The sequence below is a fragment of the Montipora foliosa genome, chromosome 7, assembly GCF_036669935.1.
Source record: "Montipora foliosa isolate CH-2021 chromosome 7, ASM3666993v2, whole genome shotgun sequence".
Taxonomy (NCBI): domain Eukaryota; kingdom Metazoa; phylum Cnidaria; class Anthozoa; order Scleractinia; family Acroporidae; genus Montipora; species Montipora foliosa.
Window position 1 is genome coordinate 31,250,086 of NC_090875.1, and position 17,072 is coordinate 31,267,157.

Sequence of the window (17,072 nt, forward strand, 5' to 3'; positions counted from 1 at the left end):
AGTCTGCAATATGATCCTTTCTATCGAAAACTGCCTGAACTCCGTGACTGCTAAGGCTACTCATGCAGCTGCTGTCGGAAAAAATTGAGAAAGATCAATATTGACACTACCTGGGAAACAAGTCATACACCTTGTTCCAAAATGGCCGTTATTTTAGTATTATTTTGTTTTGTTGCAAATTGGTCCTTTTGGCCTCGCTTTTCGAGAGAGTGTTTAACGTTGAACGGGGTCGAAAGGGTCAATTTGCAATTAAACTAGAGAATACTAAAATGAAGGCCACTTTTAAATAAGATGTATTGTAAGCTTGCACTTTCCGCAATTGGCACATACCAAGTTAATGTAATTAAATGTGGCATAAAATTGTATTTGAAAGAAAAAAAGGAAACGAAAAGAAAACAAAACAAAAGATATAACCACGTGCTTACTTCCCGTCAATTATGTGTTTCGCCTATAAGTTATGGTTTACGTTTTTTGGAATGGCAAACAACCAGTTTCAATATTTCTGTGGACTTTTCTACGGTTTTGGTATCTAAATACACTGTCATTTTCTGCGTGTACAGAAGTGATAGCTGCAATAGGAAGTTTCTCTCAAATATCACAATTGTCAAATGAATGTAGTGGACAGCTAATATCTCGTCGGCTGGTATCCAGCTCATAGGGACTTGTAGCGAGTTGTCAGTTGTAACGAGTGGTCTGGTTTTATGCGATGAGAACCACAGTATTTAAACAAATGGAGGTGGGAAGATTGTCGCAAGTTAACTTTTGGGAGTTGTCTTTGCAAATTCGTAGAATAGTCTTTAAGCAAATTAAAGTCAATGCCGTAATTTTCCAGATGCTGTCTTCAGGGCTGTCCTGAAATGAATATTCAAATGTCATGTATTTGTCATTAATGGAGTTGATAAGTTTTTTGTTTTTTTGTTAATATGGAACACGTAGAGCGTAATGCAATAGTTCACTGAAACTTTTTTTTGCCTGTTTGGATGGCAGAGCAAGAGACATAAAGGGAGAGAGAGGTGTTAATCTCGACACGTTTGTTGGGCCGACTTCGTCATAAAGTTAGTGACGTGTCAAAATAGTCCAAAGGCACAATAAATCAGTTTGAAATATTTTCTAAAACACGGTTTACAACGGCCAGCATCATGCAATTAAGAAATGGAAAATTGGCATACACTTTTCTCAACAGCAACAGTGAATTGGTTCTTTTCTGATTTTAAAGCAAACCATTTTAAAGTTTTATACTTATGGAACTCGATAACTGAGAAATAAAAGCCAACAGCTATTTCACCTTCGAACATCTGCTTCCCTAATTCTCCGGTTAAACAAGAAACGTTAGTGATGTATTGGTGTATTGGTTATGTAAACACAGGCAAATTATTTCTTAACTTCCAGGCTACCGAGATGTAACATTTTTGCCTGGCACACACTTTTCTCAACAGCAACGGTCAATTGGTTCTTTTCTGATTTTAAAGCAAACCATTTTTAAGCTTTATACGTACGGAACTCGATAACCGAGGAATACAGCTCAACAGCTATTACACCTTCGAACATCTGCTCCCTAATTCTCCGGTTAAACAAGAAACGTTGTGATGTATTGGTGTATTTGTTAATTTAAACACAGGCAAATTATTTCTTAACTTCCAGGCTACCGAGATGCAGCTTGTTTTGCCTTTTATACACTTCTCTCAACAGCAACGGTGAATTGGTTCTTTTCTGATTTTAAAGCAAACCATTTTTAAGTTTTATACTTAAGAGGCCTTCCAAGGGGGGTTCTGATGTCGCTTTTTCGCTCATTTTCCAGCCCATCTGTCGCCTATTTGGCTAGAGATAATTGTGGCTGTCGCGTTTTCGCTGCAATACAAATTTTCCCATAACGTGCTTAATTTTTGCGTACTGTAATTTTGTTTAATTTTTGTCGATAATCAAATGGTTAGGGAATATCTAAAAAGGCTTGGGAAATTATTTGATTTTGAACAAAACACGCGTGAAAATATTCCCAAATTTCACGAGTAGACCATTGCATTAGTTATTATTATAATGGGTGACAAATCACGTTCCTAAGACGCCTTTTTGCCATGGCAACATCGTGATTTGACATGTGAAATCATAAATTAACGCTGAAATTTCGTGCCAAAATAAGGAGTAATTTGACACCCATGTTATTAAAAGTACTTTAGTTTCTAATGACTCTAATACAAATATGAAAGTACCGCGGGTGTATTTGAACTGCACGAGAACCATTACTTTCAAGCGAAATGAATACTACTAGGATAGTAGCAAAAAGAAAGCTTGAAAAAAATCCATTACGTTTAAGCTTGAAAATTTAAGGCTGTTTTCGGCGATGATCGTCTCAAACAATAGATTGAATGTTTTTGTGTTGCGAACCGATCGTTTGTACTCAGTGTTTCTAGCAGACCTTAAATCAATGAAGGAGGTAGTTTCTAAAGAAACTGTGGTGCCGCGTCGGTGGGGAAGTAGCATACAAAAATTTGGTTTCATCAATGGGGTTGATAATGTAAATTGGCCACCGTACTAAAAGCTGACGTTTCGAGCGTTAGCCCTTCGTCAGAGCGAATCGCTTCGCTCTGAGGAAGGGCTAACGCTCGAAACGTCAGGTTTAGAATCTCTGTACGGTGGCCAATTTACATTATCAACTCCGTTGATAAAACCAAATTTTTGTAGACCTTAAATCAGTGCAACCGAAAAACTACAAGACATGGGGTTATTCAAACGAAACAGCGCGGAAAGACATGTAAATATGATATCAATCCCAAGCAAGCGCCACAAATAGGTTTGAATCACACGGGAGCAAAATGTTTCAACCATACGAATTTTACCGAAGTCATTCTGTGAAGGGCCGCAAACATCTAAGCCAAAGCATGAAATTTATACGCTCCAGGTTCTCTTCGATAAGAAATTAAGTCAGCCCAATACACGAAGCCTATCTTCTTGCAGTTTTCTCGGGGTTTAAAGTCCACTTCCGGAATCTAGAACGCCTTTGTGATTGGTCTACGTAAATTCCAACTCGTTGGGGAGCATTATCGTTCCCAGAGCTGTGATCTTTTTGGCCAGCGCCGCAGATCGAGAGCTCTGGCTGGTTCCATCAACAGTCCACGATTCACTTACTTCTAGTCGTTCTGCGCAGTCTCGACTTTTTTTCAAAATGGCGGACCAAGCCAAATCGATCTTTTGCCCGACGCGTTAAATCATAGAATGGAAATTCTAGATTTAAGCGACCAACCTTGTTTCCAGGCTCTCTCTCTCTCTTTTACTCCCAGAGCCTGGGAACGAGGTTGTTAAGCAACATCACATTAAAAGAAAAGAAGTACGAGCGTTTGAATCTATCTGCATTAAACGCCATCGGATCGTGGTAATCGTTCCCCCTTGCAGCCTCACCGAAGACCTGATTCAGCCGAACGATTATCTATGAGTAGTTGCCTTCGAGAAGAAGGGAATTTGTTAAAGGAAATGGCTTCAAACAAGTATTGAGTCATTATTTCTGAAGAACAAGCTCTGTCTTCTGACTTCAGAATTTATGATTGACGAGTCATCCGTTCTAAACAACAATTTGTTCTTGATAGTTGTGGACGAACGTCAAAACACTCTAACATTCAATTTAACATTTATTCAGCAAATCCGACAAACATTTAAGGCCTCTCTCTGCCACTCTTTTTACCGAGCCTCTTTAGAGTGTCGCTCATTAAATTAAAAGTAAATACAGTAGTTTTTCTGCGGTTTCCTTTCCGAAAAGTTGATTGAACTCGACATGCACATAACTATTTCCACGCCGTTACTGTAATGATTTGTATGTTTATTAACATTAGCAATAAAAAAGGCGGAGCCATCTTTCATATCACTTTCACTAATTAGATTATTTAAAATAACAAATTAGTTGATTCTGAATTCGTCGGCGACAGCAACGGGTGTGGTCCCTTCTTTCTCTCCTCTTCCCAAGCCTCCATCGGCAATCCTAAATCCTTGAATCTGATTGGCTAATCGCGCGCTCGTAGCCGGTCCAGCTTTTTACGATACGGACCAATTAAGGTCCGAAATCTGTTCCGTACTGAAACTGTCGCAGCTAATTGAAAACGCTTTCACTACGGGGCGACACCTTTTAAAATGCAAATTTTCGCTTACTAACCGTTGCAAAGAGAAGGAAAAACATCAGCAGTGGAATAATAGGCCTGGTTATTCTTCAAAAAGGCGAGTATTCACATGATTTTGTTTAGAACACTTTGCTGGTTTGCTGTTTTCAAGTTGCTGGTTTTCTTGACATGTCGTTGAACTAAAACGACTAACTGCTCAGCAGAGAGCTCAAATAATGAGATATGAGGGCAGAGACAGATGTTTGAGTATTTTCCACTAAAATTTTTCCTCCTGTTTTAAGAACTTTCGTTTCATTTTCAACAAGACAAAGAATTTTAATACGTAGAGCATTATTCTCCTGTTTGTACGAATTTTTCAAACATCATTGTTTAGTTTGTTTAACACGTTTCTCTGTGCTTGCTATGGAATATAACAGTTTTTTTATATATATATTTATTACACCAAGAGATAGTTGAAGTTCTGTTTTATCGTTATCTATCATTTCTCTCAGAGCTTTGCGAACGGAGCACTTTTTTCAGTTATTAGCTTATTTCAACTGTGACAGTGCGACGTAGAGCGCACAGAAAGACCTTTTGCAAACCAGTTTGTCTGGGTTTATTTTCAGAAAAAAATAGCAGAAAAAATAAATACGTTATTCACCGGCTTAGGTCAGTCCGTATAGATATTTGCGGCCTCGGGCCGTACTCAAGACCGCGGGCACATTTTTTCCCTATACGGACCTCCCAGTCGGTGAATAACATATGTATATCCTCACAGCCGTACAACCAGCCTTGCATTATTATTTTGTTTTAAAGTTTGATTTCGGAAGCAACATTGCACCAATCGTACGTACCGCGCCTAACTTTGCCCGGAGTAACATACATCGATCAACTTGCCCCACAATAAAGAACTGCAACAAAAATTAACAGCATTTCCGAGTGATCGGTAACAGCTTCTTTAGTAAGAAGACGTTACGGAATCGTTGTATTTTTCGGGAAGTATTTTTTTTCTTCTAAACGATGCTACACACTCGATTGCGAGAGGAAAGAGGATCAAAGAAAGCGCATGAAGTTATTGCTTGGACAAAAATCCATGACGATACAAATACAGTAGGGCTCTTTTAACACGGCGACCAAATTGAACACGCTCGTGTTCGGATACCTTGCGTATACAGACACTCGAGTCACAAAACACCCAACAATTTTGTTCTACTCCATCCAACGCAATTAACCACACAGCAACGACCAGAAGCTACCAAAGGCTAACTAGTTTAACAATGAAATAATTTATATGCCGCATAATTTATATGCAGCACGGGAGTTTGGGCTTTCAGATCTTTTAACTCGCGTTTTGCATATTTTATACTCTGCATTCATACGCTAAAATTTTAAGCCTGGAACCAATGGAAAAAGGAAAGGAAATGAAAGGAATGGAACTTTATTTAAGTGGCTAGTCGTTATGGCGCTGGAGCAATAATTGGGGACACTGTAAACTGAAATGAAAGCAAATCAATTTGGATAAAAATCAAAGCTCAAAATTTTGCCAGTCAGGTGTTAAGCAAATACAATTTCAAATTCTGAAGAAAGGGATTTTTTATATCACAGGGGCACTTTAATTTTTTAATGGTTAAAAGAGGAAAAGTAATCGTGCTGCACGTGTGGCAAGCGATTTAGTTTTGTTTTCTTTTGTTTTGTTTTGTTTTTCTTTTTTTTGTTTGTTTGTTATTCATTTTTCTTTCAAATACAATATTGCGCCACATTTAATTGCATTGTCCTAGTATGTGCTAATTGCGGAAATTGCAAGCTTTTTCAAAAGTGGCCGTCATTTCAGTATTCTCTAGTTTAATTGAAAATTGAAACTTTCGCCCTCGTTCAACGTTAAAAGCACTTTCGAAGCGAGTCCTAAATTGCCAATTTGCAACGCAACAAAGTAATACTAAAATAGCCGCTATTTTGGAGCAAAGTGTATGACGTGTTTCGCAGAGAGTGTCAATATTTATCTTTTTGAGTTTTTCCGACAGCCGCCGAGTAGCTTTAGCTGTCACGGAGTTAAGGCGGCTTTCGATCGAAAGGATCATATTGCAGAATGCTTAGCTCCTTCACCAAGCACAAGCTTTTGAAGATAACTTGAGCGTGGAAGGAAATATTTGCAGATTTCTGTGAAAAGATCAGAAAGAAAGAAGATCATTGCTGAGGCTACTCGGTGTTGGTTAAATTCAGACTTGAAGAAGAAATGGAAAAAGAAGAAAGTGCATTCATGTTAGTAAACTGTGTTGTCAACATTGTACTTGCTTTCACAGCGACCATTGGAAATGCGCTTGTGCTTTACGCAGTGTGGAGGAAGCCGACGCTTCGTTCGCCCTCTATCCTATTACTATGTGGTCTGGCGTCAACTGATTTAGCTGTTGGTTTGATCGCACAACCTATTTTTATAGCACGTAGCTTACTTAACTTGTACACTCGATCAGAGAGACTGAAAGTAACGTTTGAAAGAGGATCTAAGACCATTGCTTTTTCTCTCTGCGGAGTGTCCCTAGGCATGATTGCAGGAACCAGTCTTGACAGACTCATTGCCATTCTGAAGCCGCTGCAGTATCCAAGCATTGTTACTGTTCGGAGAGTTACTTGTATTGTTCTAGCGATTTGGGCAGTTTGTGTAGTAGGAGGAACCATCCAGATTTGGGAAGAAAGAATTATATTACCTTTAATTGCCTCTTGGATATTCATCGGGTTTTGTGTTACCATTGCATGTCACGCGACCATTTTCAAAATTCTTCGGCGTCATCGAATAGAAATTCAAATTCAGGCACGAGCGTTTGAGGGAGCAAATGCCGCCGCACGTATGGCCAGCCTTCAAAAATCTGCCTTCAGTGCATTTATATTCTTCATTGTGCTCGCGATTTGTTACTTTCCTTATCTTCTTATTTACATAATTAATCTCGCCCGTGAAAGAAGAGAGGATCTTCTTGGCAGGTCTCTTGCCATCACAGTTGTCTTCATGAACTCGGCTTTAAATCCATTTTTGTATAGTTGGAGAGTTCCTGAGCTAAGAAATGCAATGCTACAAGTGTTTCGTGCCAAGGGAGGAAGATAGACGAATTCTGTCGTTTGACCAAGTCAAACTAACTCGTAACTAAAAACTAGTACGAGAGTAAAAACGCTCTAGAACAAACACATAGCGATTTTTAGGACTGGAGCTTGTCATGCAGGGAGTCTGTAAAATACAAACATTCAAATTAACTCAACAGCGTTAAAAGCAGCTTAATTAAATGGAGGCATGCAACAAAATAGCTACTATGAAATGGTATATGAAATGGAGCATATATGAACTGCGGATATGAAATCAAGCAATGATCCTCGCAGTTATGAACGCAGTTTTTGGAATTACGTAAAGAAGCCTGAAAAATTCAGGACTTCAACGGGGTTTGAACCCGTGACCTCCCTATACTGGTGCGACTCTCTAACCAACTAATCTCACAAGCCACTGACGTTGGGAGCTGGTCATTTGTGAGTTCTAATGTTCTCGTGAGGAATGATCAACGATGAAATGCTATAGGAAATGGAACATGTATAAACTGCGCATATGAAATCAAGTGAAGCTATCTTCCTCGCAGTTATGAACGCAATTTTTGCAATTGCGTAAAGAACTCACAAATGACCAGCTCCCAATGTCAGTGGCTTCATAGCTCAGTTGGTTAGAGCGTGTCACCGGTGTCGCGAGGTCACGGGTTCAAACCCTGTTGAAATCCTGAAATTTTCAGGCTTCTTTACGCAATTGCAAAAATTGCATTTATAACTGCGAGAATCATAGCTCTACTTAAACTAGCTACTGCAAAGCCACGTGGAATTTTATTGTACACAACGGAAGACAACTGCAGTTGATGACTAAAGCGGGATAATATCCTTCCACGGATCGAAGGGGAACCAAGGTTGTCCCTGTCAGGACCATACAGGAATACAAAAGACACGCAGGAGGACCTCCAAAGACATTAACCAATTTCATTCGCAATGAAACCGAATGTCTTTCCTTTCGTTTCTACTGGGCGCGTTTAACTATCCTTACACATGTTTAAACGTACAAGGCTCATCGTCTTGTTTTTCGATCATGCAATTTCTTTAACAAGTAGGTTGAAATAATCATAATCAATCACTCGTCACCCACACTATTTTGTTGTTTTGGAAACGCAGGAAACGATATTATTCCATCCCTTGGATAGTAGACACGCAATGATTGATCATTTTATTGGCGGTTTAATAAGTCTTTACTTATTCTTGTAGATGTATTTTTTACTCGGACTGAAACATATAGATTTTTGCAATAGACTTTTCGCGTGTTTACATAGCCTCATCAAAACACGAGGGGGAGTTGCGAGATTTCGAGACAGTTATGGAAACCCGAGAGGTGGTCGAGGGTTTGCATAATTGCCGAGAATTCTCCCAGCTCCCCGGGGTCTTTAGATGAGGCTATGTAAAAGAGGAAAAAAGTCCTCTATTCCGAGTGTACCATATTCCGGTCATTCCGTTCATTGTGTTATCGGAAGCAGAATAGTATTCCGTTCATTCCGAAAACGGAATAGGTCCCAAAAGAACACGAATACCGTCTATTCCGTGTATTCCTCTTCCGGAATCGCACCAAAAGAACACGCCTTAAAAGTTACCGGCGAAGACTCGTTCTTATATGCAGAGGGCGAATGTTTGGGTGTCATTGATGAAAAATAGACACGCAATGCGTACGTGTGGTAGAGCAGTAACACAGCGCTTTATTCCACATTCTCCACTGAGCTGCGTTTTGTCTTCCAAGAGATTCAAGTTGTCTTTACGAAATATGTAGCCCTAATAGTACACGATATTGTTTTGGTTTGGTAATTCATAATGTGCCATGGTAGATGCCTTAGGTAAATAGCCCCTTGAGAAGTGGTGCCTGGGAAAATACTCAACCCAGAACGATTTAAGAAAATAAAATGGAATCGAGAACATTGGCTTCGAGGCAGACATGTTAATCATTTTCGAGTTCCTTAGAACTTCTTTTTCACCTCAAGGTAAGGGTGCACTCTAAGCGTCTGGCGGGGTTAGTACCTGGATGGGAGACCACTTTGTGCCAGAAAATCTTTTGGAAAACAAATATTGATGCAAAAGTAAGTAAATATTGATACACAGCTTTTAGGAAGAGCAGAAGCAAGTTATCAGGAAGTGACGAGCGAGAATGAAATATAATTTTTGGCATTAGCAACAACATTTGCGATGTGAAAACAACATACATCTTGAACAGAGAATATACAATATTACTTTTGGCAAGAATCATTCTGGGAGATTTTTGCTACGTTCAATTTTTTTATCGTACTTTTGGCTGCTCAAGTAAATCGCAAAATCGAAAGTGACATCGAATTCATCTGGCACCGTTTTCATGTTACCTTTCACGTTTACTCGCAAAACAAGGGATACATCTGTGTCAAAATGATGGCAGAACCCGGGTTTTTGTTTTGTTACTTTGTTTTTTTCTCTTTCCATTAAGTGTTCTAAAGATTGACAAGAAATGTGCGAATGCAACACAAAGATCACATTAGCCCATCTCTTGAGGTTGACCATTGTTTCGGCAAAGTCCAAAATTTGCTTTCCTAGATAAGGTTATTTATCACCAGGTAATTCCATCGTTTTGGAAATAGCAGCTGCTTTATTATTCATCAGCGTCACAAATTCTTGCCAATTTTGGAGCTCATTTTGTTGAAACTAAAGCATGATTTCAACAGACCTGTTTATGTTCGTGAGTTATGCACGCGCTGCGGGCCTATTGTCACCTTACAATCTTATACTCATACAACCCGGTGACATAGTGTGTAGTGCACTTACACTTACAGCGCACTACCACAAAAAATATTCAAACAAACTTTATTTTAGAGAGTGTTTTCCCCACAGCTTTTTGAAGGACTCAAGTTGAGAAATATGGCTAAAGATAAGTCGTCTCGTATTGTTATTAATTGGTTGTTAATTGTGTTGCTTCGAATGTAAAGGCGGCATAGATTAAACTATTTTGCAATAGCTGAATATTCTGGAGTCCCCCGCTGAGATCCATATTGCACTCTTTTATTCATAATACTGTCAAGTTGAGATTGTCGACAAAAGCACTATAGAAAAGATATGTTATATTTGAATGTGAGTTGATAAAGATAACCAGACGGGCTCACATTTTTCAATGGACTGTATAAACACAGAATATCAACACATGGAAAAATCACCTTTGCACTTACGTAGACTGTAAAATGACTCAAAGGGTACAGAATGCGTTAAATGAAAAATATTCCTTATTATAATTCAAATGATAAGACTGGGGCTGTATAAGCACTCAGAAAACTTAGCAAACACTCAATAAGTGTCGGAATAGCTTTCAATTGGAGATTGCTAGAATGTATATGTGATGCGTGGAACTAAAATCGAGACAAAAGAATAAAAGCCACAGAGAAGATTTTCAATGTTCGAACAATTAAATGTTGACTACTATATATACCGCCCTCGTAATTGATCCTCGTCCATTTTTAAAGTAAAATGGATAGCAACAAAATGAGAGGATACGTAAACTTCGAGCACGGATTCGAGCCAGTATTCGAGCTAGGATTCGAGCCAGGATCCGAGCCAGGATTCGAGCTAGGATCCGAGCCAGGATTCCAGCCAGGATTCGAGCTACAATGATCTTTCTCCGCTATTTTTAACATGACATATCACATAACCAGGTTTCCTTGTTTGTGTTTCCGCTTTTTTAAGGTAAGGTAAGGAAAGGTAAATTTTATTTCCTCAGGGTGGCCCATTTAGCCACGAGGCTGGAATTTAAAGGGGCCCTGGACTAAAAATATAATAAAAGTCACAAGTCACGTGGAGTAACGCGTAGGAAGCGAACTCTTGATTTTTTTGGATAGCACCAAAGTTTATGTATTTATATATATTCAAGTCAAGACTTGTCTTTTATGCCAGTTGTTCGTCCCAAGATCGGGACAGCAAACAAAAGGGGCATTTAAAATGTAAACGACAGCGATTTGCACAGGCTCACCTCTACTTGCCCCCATCTTGACAAAAAGAAGAATCAAATCGCGTGATCAAAATGGCGGAAAAACCAAAGGCGCAAACAGTCTGGGCGCACAAAGGGAGGATTCTAGCTCGGATCCTGGCTCGGATCCTGGCTCTATTCTTAGTTTATCTCAGAAAAGAGCCAATTCACCGTTGCTGTTGAGAGAAGTGCATAAAGGCAAAACGAGTTGAATCTCGGTAGCCTGGAAATTAAGAAATAATTTGCCCGTGTTTAAATTAACACATACACTAATACACAACTACCGTTTCTTGTTTAACCGGAGAATTAGGGAAGCAGATGTTCGAAGGTGTAATAGCTGTTGAGTTTTATTTCCCAGTTACCGAGTTCCATAAGTATAAAACTTAAAAATGGTTTCCTTTAAAATCAGAAAATAACCAATTAACCGTTGCTGTTGAGAAAAGTGTATGCCAGGCAAAACAAGTTGCATCTCGGTAGCCTGAAAGTTAAGAAATAATTTGCCTGTGTTTAAATAACCAATACACCTATACATCACTAACGTTTCATGTTTAACCGGAGAATTAGGGAAGCAGATGTTCGAAGGTGTATTAGCTGTTGAGTTTTATATCCCAGTTATCGAGTTCCATAATTATAAAACTTAAAAATGGTTTGCTTTAAAATCGGAAAATAACCAATTAACCGTTGCTGTTAAGAAAAGTGTATGCCAGGCAAAACAAGATGCATCTCGGTAGCCTGAAAGTTAAGAAATAATTTGCCTGTGTTTAAACAACCAATACACGTATACATCACTAACGTTTCATGTTTAACCGGAGAATTAGGGAAGCAGAATGATGTTCGAAGGTGTAATAGCTGTTGAGTTTTATTTCCCAGTTATTGAGTTCCGTAAGTATAAAACTTAAAAATGGTTTGCTTTAAAATCAGAAAAGAACCAGTTCACTGCTGCCGTGGAGAAAAGTGTATGCCAGGCAAAACAAGTTGCATCTCAGCGGCCTCTTTATGGCGAAGTCGGCCCAACAAACGTGTCGAGATTAAGACCTCTCTTTAGCTCTGCCATCGAAAGAGGCAAAAAAAAGTTTCAGTAAACTATTGAATTACGCTCTCTGTGTTCCATATTAAAAAAAAAAAAAAATCGACTCAATGAATGACAAATGCATGACATTTGAATATTCATTTCAGGACAGCATCTGGAAAACTACGGCATTGACTTTAATTTGCTTAAAGACTATTCCACGAATTTGCGAAGACAACTGTGTTTCTCATCGCATGAAGCCAGACCACTTATTACAACTGACAACTTGCAACAAGTCCCTATGAGCTGGATACCAGTTCTTGAGATATTAGCCGTCCATTACATTGACAATTGTGATATTTGAGAGAAACTTCCTATTCCAGCTATCACTTCTGTACACGCAGGAAATGACAGTGTATCTAGATACCAAAACCCTCAAAAAGTCCACAGAAATATTGAAACTGGTTGTTTGCACTCCAAAAACCGTAAACCATAACTTGTAGGCGAAACTCAAAGTTGAAGAGAAGTAAAAAGATGGTTATATCTTTTGTTTTGTTTTGTTTTGTTTGTTTTTTTTTTTTCTTTCAAATACAATTTCACGCCACATTTAATTTCATTACCATGGTATGTGCTAATTCCGGAAAGTGAAAGCTTACAATACATCTTATTTAAAAGTGGCCGTCATTTCAGAATTCTCTAGTTTAATTACAAATTGACCCTTTCGCCCTCGTTCAACGTTAAACATCTTTCAAATTTTACGTTTAAAAGCGAGGCCAAAATGGCCAAAATAGCCTTGGTGTATGACGTGTTTCGCAGGGAGTGTCAATATTTATCTTTCTCAATATTTTCGAAAGCGGCTGCATGAGTAGCTTAAGCAGTCACGGAGTTAAGGCAGCTTTCGATAGAAAGGATCATATTGCAGACTGCTTAGCTCTTTCACCAAGCGTAAGCTTTTGAAAATAACTTGAACGTGAAAGAAAAGGTTTGCAGATTTCCGTGAAAAGATCAGAAAAAAAGAAGATCATTGCTGAGACTACTCGGTGTTGGTTAAATTCAGACTTGAAGAAAAGATGGATAAAGAAGAAAGTGCAATCATGTTAGTAAACTGTGTTGTAAACATTGTACTTACTTTCACAGCCACCATTGGAAATATGCTTGTGCTGTACGCAGTGTGGAGAAAGCCGACGCTGCGTTCGCCCTCTATCCTTTTACTATGTGGTCTGGCGTTAAGTGATTTAGCTGTTGGTTTGATCGCACAACCTCTTTTTATAGCACGTAGCTTTCTTAACTTGTACACTCGATCAGAGAGACTGAAAGAAACGTTTGAAAGAGGATCTAAGACCATTGCTTTCTCTCTCTGCGGAGTGTCCCTAGGCATAATTGCAGGAACCAGTCTTGACAGACTCATTGCCATTGTGAAGCCACTGCAGTATCCCAGCATCGTTACTGTTAGAAGAGTTACTTGTATTGTTCTAGCGATTTGGGCAGTTTGTGTAGTAGGAGGAACCATCCAGATTTGGGAGAAAAGAATTCGATTACCATCAATTGCCTCTTGGATATTTATCGGGTTTTGTATCTCCGTTACATGTCACGCGACCATTTTCAAAATTGTTTGGCGTCATCGAATAGAAATTCAGAATCAGGCTCGCGCGTTTGAGGGAGCAAATGCCGCCGCAAGTATGGCCAGCCTTCAAAAATTTGCCTTCAATGCATTAATATTCTTTATTGTGCTCGCGATTTGCTACTCTCCTTATCTCCTTGTTTACATAATTAATTTAGCCCGTGAAAGAGGAGAGGATCTTCTTGGCAGGTCTCTTGCCACCACAGTTGTCTTCATGAACTCGGCTTTAAATCCATTTTTATATGGTTGGAGAGTTCCTGAGTTAAGAAATGCAATGCTACAAGTGTTTCGTGCCAAGGAAGCAAGATCGACTAATTCCGTTGTATGACTAAGTCAAACTAACTTGTAAATAAAAATTAGTACGAGAGTAAAAACGCTCTAGAACAAACACATAGCGGTTTTTAGGACTGGAGCTTGTCATGCAGGGAGTCTGTAAAATACAAAAAAATTCAAATTAACTCTACAGTCTTAAAAGCAGCTTAATTAAATGGAGGCAACAAAATAGCTACTATGAAATGGCTCATATATGAACTACGGATATGAAATCAAGTAAAGCTATGATCCTCGCAGTTATGAACGCAGTTTTTGCAATTACGTAAAGAAGCCTGAAAAATTCAGGACTTAAACAGGGTTTGAACCCATGACCTCGCGTTACCGGTGCAACTCTCTAACTAAGTGAGCTATGAAGCCACTGACGTTGAGAGCTGGTCATTTGTGAGTTTCAATGTTCCCGTAAGGAAAGAATCAACGATGAAATGGTATATGAAATGGATCATATATGAACTGGGCATATGAAATCAAGTGAAGCTATCTTCCTCGCAGTTATGAACGCAATTTTCGCAATTGCTTAAAGAACTCAAAAATCACCAGCTCCCAACGTCAGTGGCTTCATAGCTCAGTTGGTTAGAGCGTCGCACCGGTATTGCGAGGTCACGGGTTCAAACCCCGTTGAAATCCTGAATTTCTTAAGCTTCTTTACGCAATTGCAAAAATTGCGTTCATAACTGCGAGGATCATAGCTCCACTCAAATTAGCTACTGCAAAGCCACGTAAATTTTTTTTTTGTAGACTACGGAAGACAACTCCAGTTGATGACTAAAGCGGGATAATATCCTTTCTCCGATCGAAGGGCAACCAAGGTTGTCCCTGTCAGGATCTTACAGGAATACAAAAGACACGCAGGAGGACCTCCAGAGACATTAACCAATTTCATTGGCAATGAAACCGACTGTCTTCCATTTCCTTTCTATTGGGCGCGTTTAACTATCCTTATGCATGTTCAAACATACAAGGCTCATCTTCTTGTTTTTCGATCATGCAATTTCTTTAACGACTAAGTTGAAATAATCATATTCAATCACTCGTTAACCACACTATTTTGTTGTTTTAAAAACGAGATGTCAAAAAACGCAGGAAACGATATTATTCCATTCCTCGGATAGTAGACACGCAATGATTGATCATTTTATAGGCGGTTTAATTAGTCTTTACTTATTCTTGTAGGTATATTGTTTATTCGGATTAAAAGATGTAGATATTAGCAATAGAGGACTTTTTCCGTGTTTACATAGCCTCATCAAAACACGAGGGGATGTTGCGATAATTCGAGACAGTTATATAAACCCGAGACGTGGTCGAGGGTTTGCATAAAAGCCGAGCATTCTCCCACCTCCCCCGGGTGTTTAGATGAGGCTATATAATAAAGGGGAAAAAGTCCTCTATTCCGAGTAAATCGTATTTCTGTCATTCCGTTCGTTGTGTTATCGGGAGCAGCTCAATGGACAATGTGGAATAAAGCGCTGTGTTACTGCTCTACCACACGTACGCATTGCGTGCCTATTTTGCATCAATGACACTATTCCGAAAGCGGAATAGGTCCCAAAAGAACACGAATACCGTCTACTCCGTGTCTTCCTCTTCCGGAATCGCACCAAAAGAACGCGCCTTAAGAGTTACCGGCGAAGACTCGTTCTTATATGCAGAGGGCGAATTGATAAAAAATAGACACGCAATGCGTGTATGTGGTAGAGCAGTAACACAACACTTTATGTCACATTGTCCACTGAGCTGCGTTTTGTCTTCCAAGAGATTCAAGTTGTCTTTGCGTAATATGTAGCCCTAATAGTACACGATTTTGTTTTGGTTTGGTAAATCATAATAGTGCCATGGTAGATGCCTTAGGTAAATAACCTCTTGAGAAGTGGTGACTAGGAAAATGCTCAACCCAGAACGATTGAAGAAAATAAAATGGAATCGAGAACATTGGCTTCGAGACAGACATGTTAATTATTTTCAAGTTCCTTGAGAACTTATTTTGGGCTCAAGGTTAAGTGTACACTCTAAGCGTCTGGGAGCTTTGTAAGACAAAAGTTCACTGAAGTTAAAGCCTGTCCTGCGGGGTTAGTTCCTGGATGGGAGACCTCTTTGTGCCAGAAATTCTAGGTTAACGCTCAAAAATGCGAACTACTCAAGGTATAGCTTTAATAATTTTTAGCCTGCTTTTTGAAAACAAATATTGATGCAAAAGTAAGTATATGTTGATATACAGTTTTAAGAAAGAACACAAGGAAGTTTTCAGGAAGTGTCCATCAAGAATGAAATATTAGTCATCAGCAACAAAATTTGCCACATGAAAACAAAATAAAATTGGAATCGCGAATATGAAAAGTTACCATCAGGGGAAAACATTTTCGGGGATTTTTGCCATGTTCAATTTTTCTATTGTACTTCTGGCTGCACAAGTAAATCGCAAAATCAAAAGTCACATCGAATTCAGAGGGCGCCGTGATCATATTACCTTACGTGTTTACTCGCGAAACAAAGGATACATCTGTGTCAAAATGATGGCAAGACACCGGGTTATTGTTTTTCTAATTTTAATTTGTTTTTTGTTTTAAATGTTTATGGTAGTTCACTTACAGTGCACTACCACAAAAACCGATCGAAATCCACGGTCATTTGTACGTAAAAAGACACTTAATTTATCCGCTAACGATTTAGAAAGTTGTCTGAAAGTGTGGAATAGGGAGGGAAGGGTGAGAGTGATGACAACTCAAGACTAGTGAATTGTCATGACTCCACTGACTGTCAAAGAAACACGAATTCGAACAACACAGATCTCACGTATCGGCAACGTCCAGTTGACGTTAAACTATTCATCGCTAGATACATTTCTTTATCTATTTATTCTACAATCCTATTCTACGTTTATTCTAATACTACGTGCCTATTTCAAACGTTCAACTTATTATAGGGTTGCTGAAAAATTATGGATAATGCAGCAACTTGCCCTAATGTTCTGGCTCAAGGAGGATTTGTATTACA

The 17,072-nt window shown here is 39.0% G+C and overlaps 2 protein-coding genes across 2 annotated transcripts; both read left to right on the forward strand.

The window, feature by feature from the left end:
- Positions 1 to 6,315: 6,315 nt before the first annotated feature.
- LOC138010091 (melanocortin receptor 4-like) lies at positions 6,316 to 7,176 on the forward strand. The gene has a single exon (XM_068857050.1). The coding sequence runs from the start codon at positions 6,316 to 6,318 to the stop codon at positions 7,174 to 7,176; it is 861 nt and encodes a 286-aa protein (XP_068713151.1).
- Positions 7,177 to 13,197: 6,021 nt separating this feature from the next.
- LOC138010092 (melanocortin receptor 4-like) lies at positions 13,198 to 14,076 on the forward strand. Its single transcript, XM_068857051.1, has one exon. It carries the CDS (start codon positions 13,198 to 13,200, stop codon positions 14,074 to 14,076), a length of 879 nt encoding a protein of 292 aa, XP_068713152.1.
- The last annotated feature ends 2,996 nt before the right edge of the window (positions 14,077 to 17,072 follow it).

What these genes read in the sequence shown, in the direction of transcription:
- LOC138010092 (XM_068857051.1), top strand. Translation starts at nt 13,198, where the DNA reads ATGGATAAAGAAGAAAGTGCAATCATGTTAGTAAACTGTGTTGTAAAC.
- LOC138010091 (XM_068857050.1), top strand. Translation starts at nt 6,316, where the DNA reads ATGGAAAAAGAAGAAAGTGCATTCATGTTAGTAAACTGTGTTGTCAAC.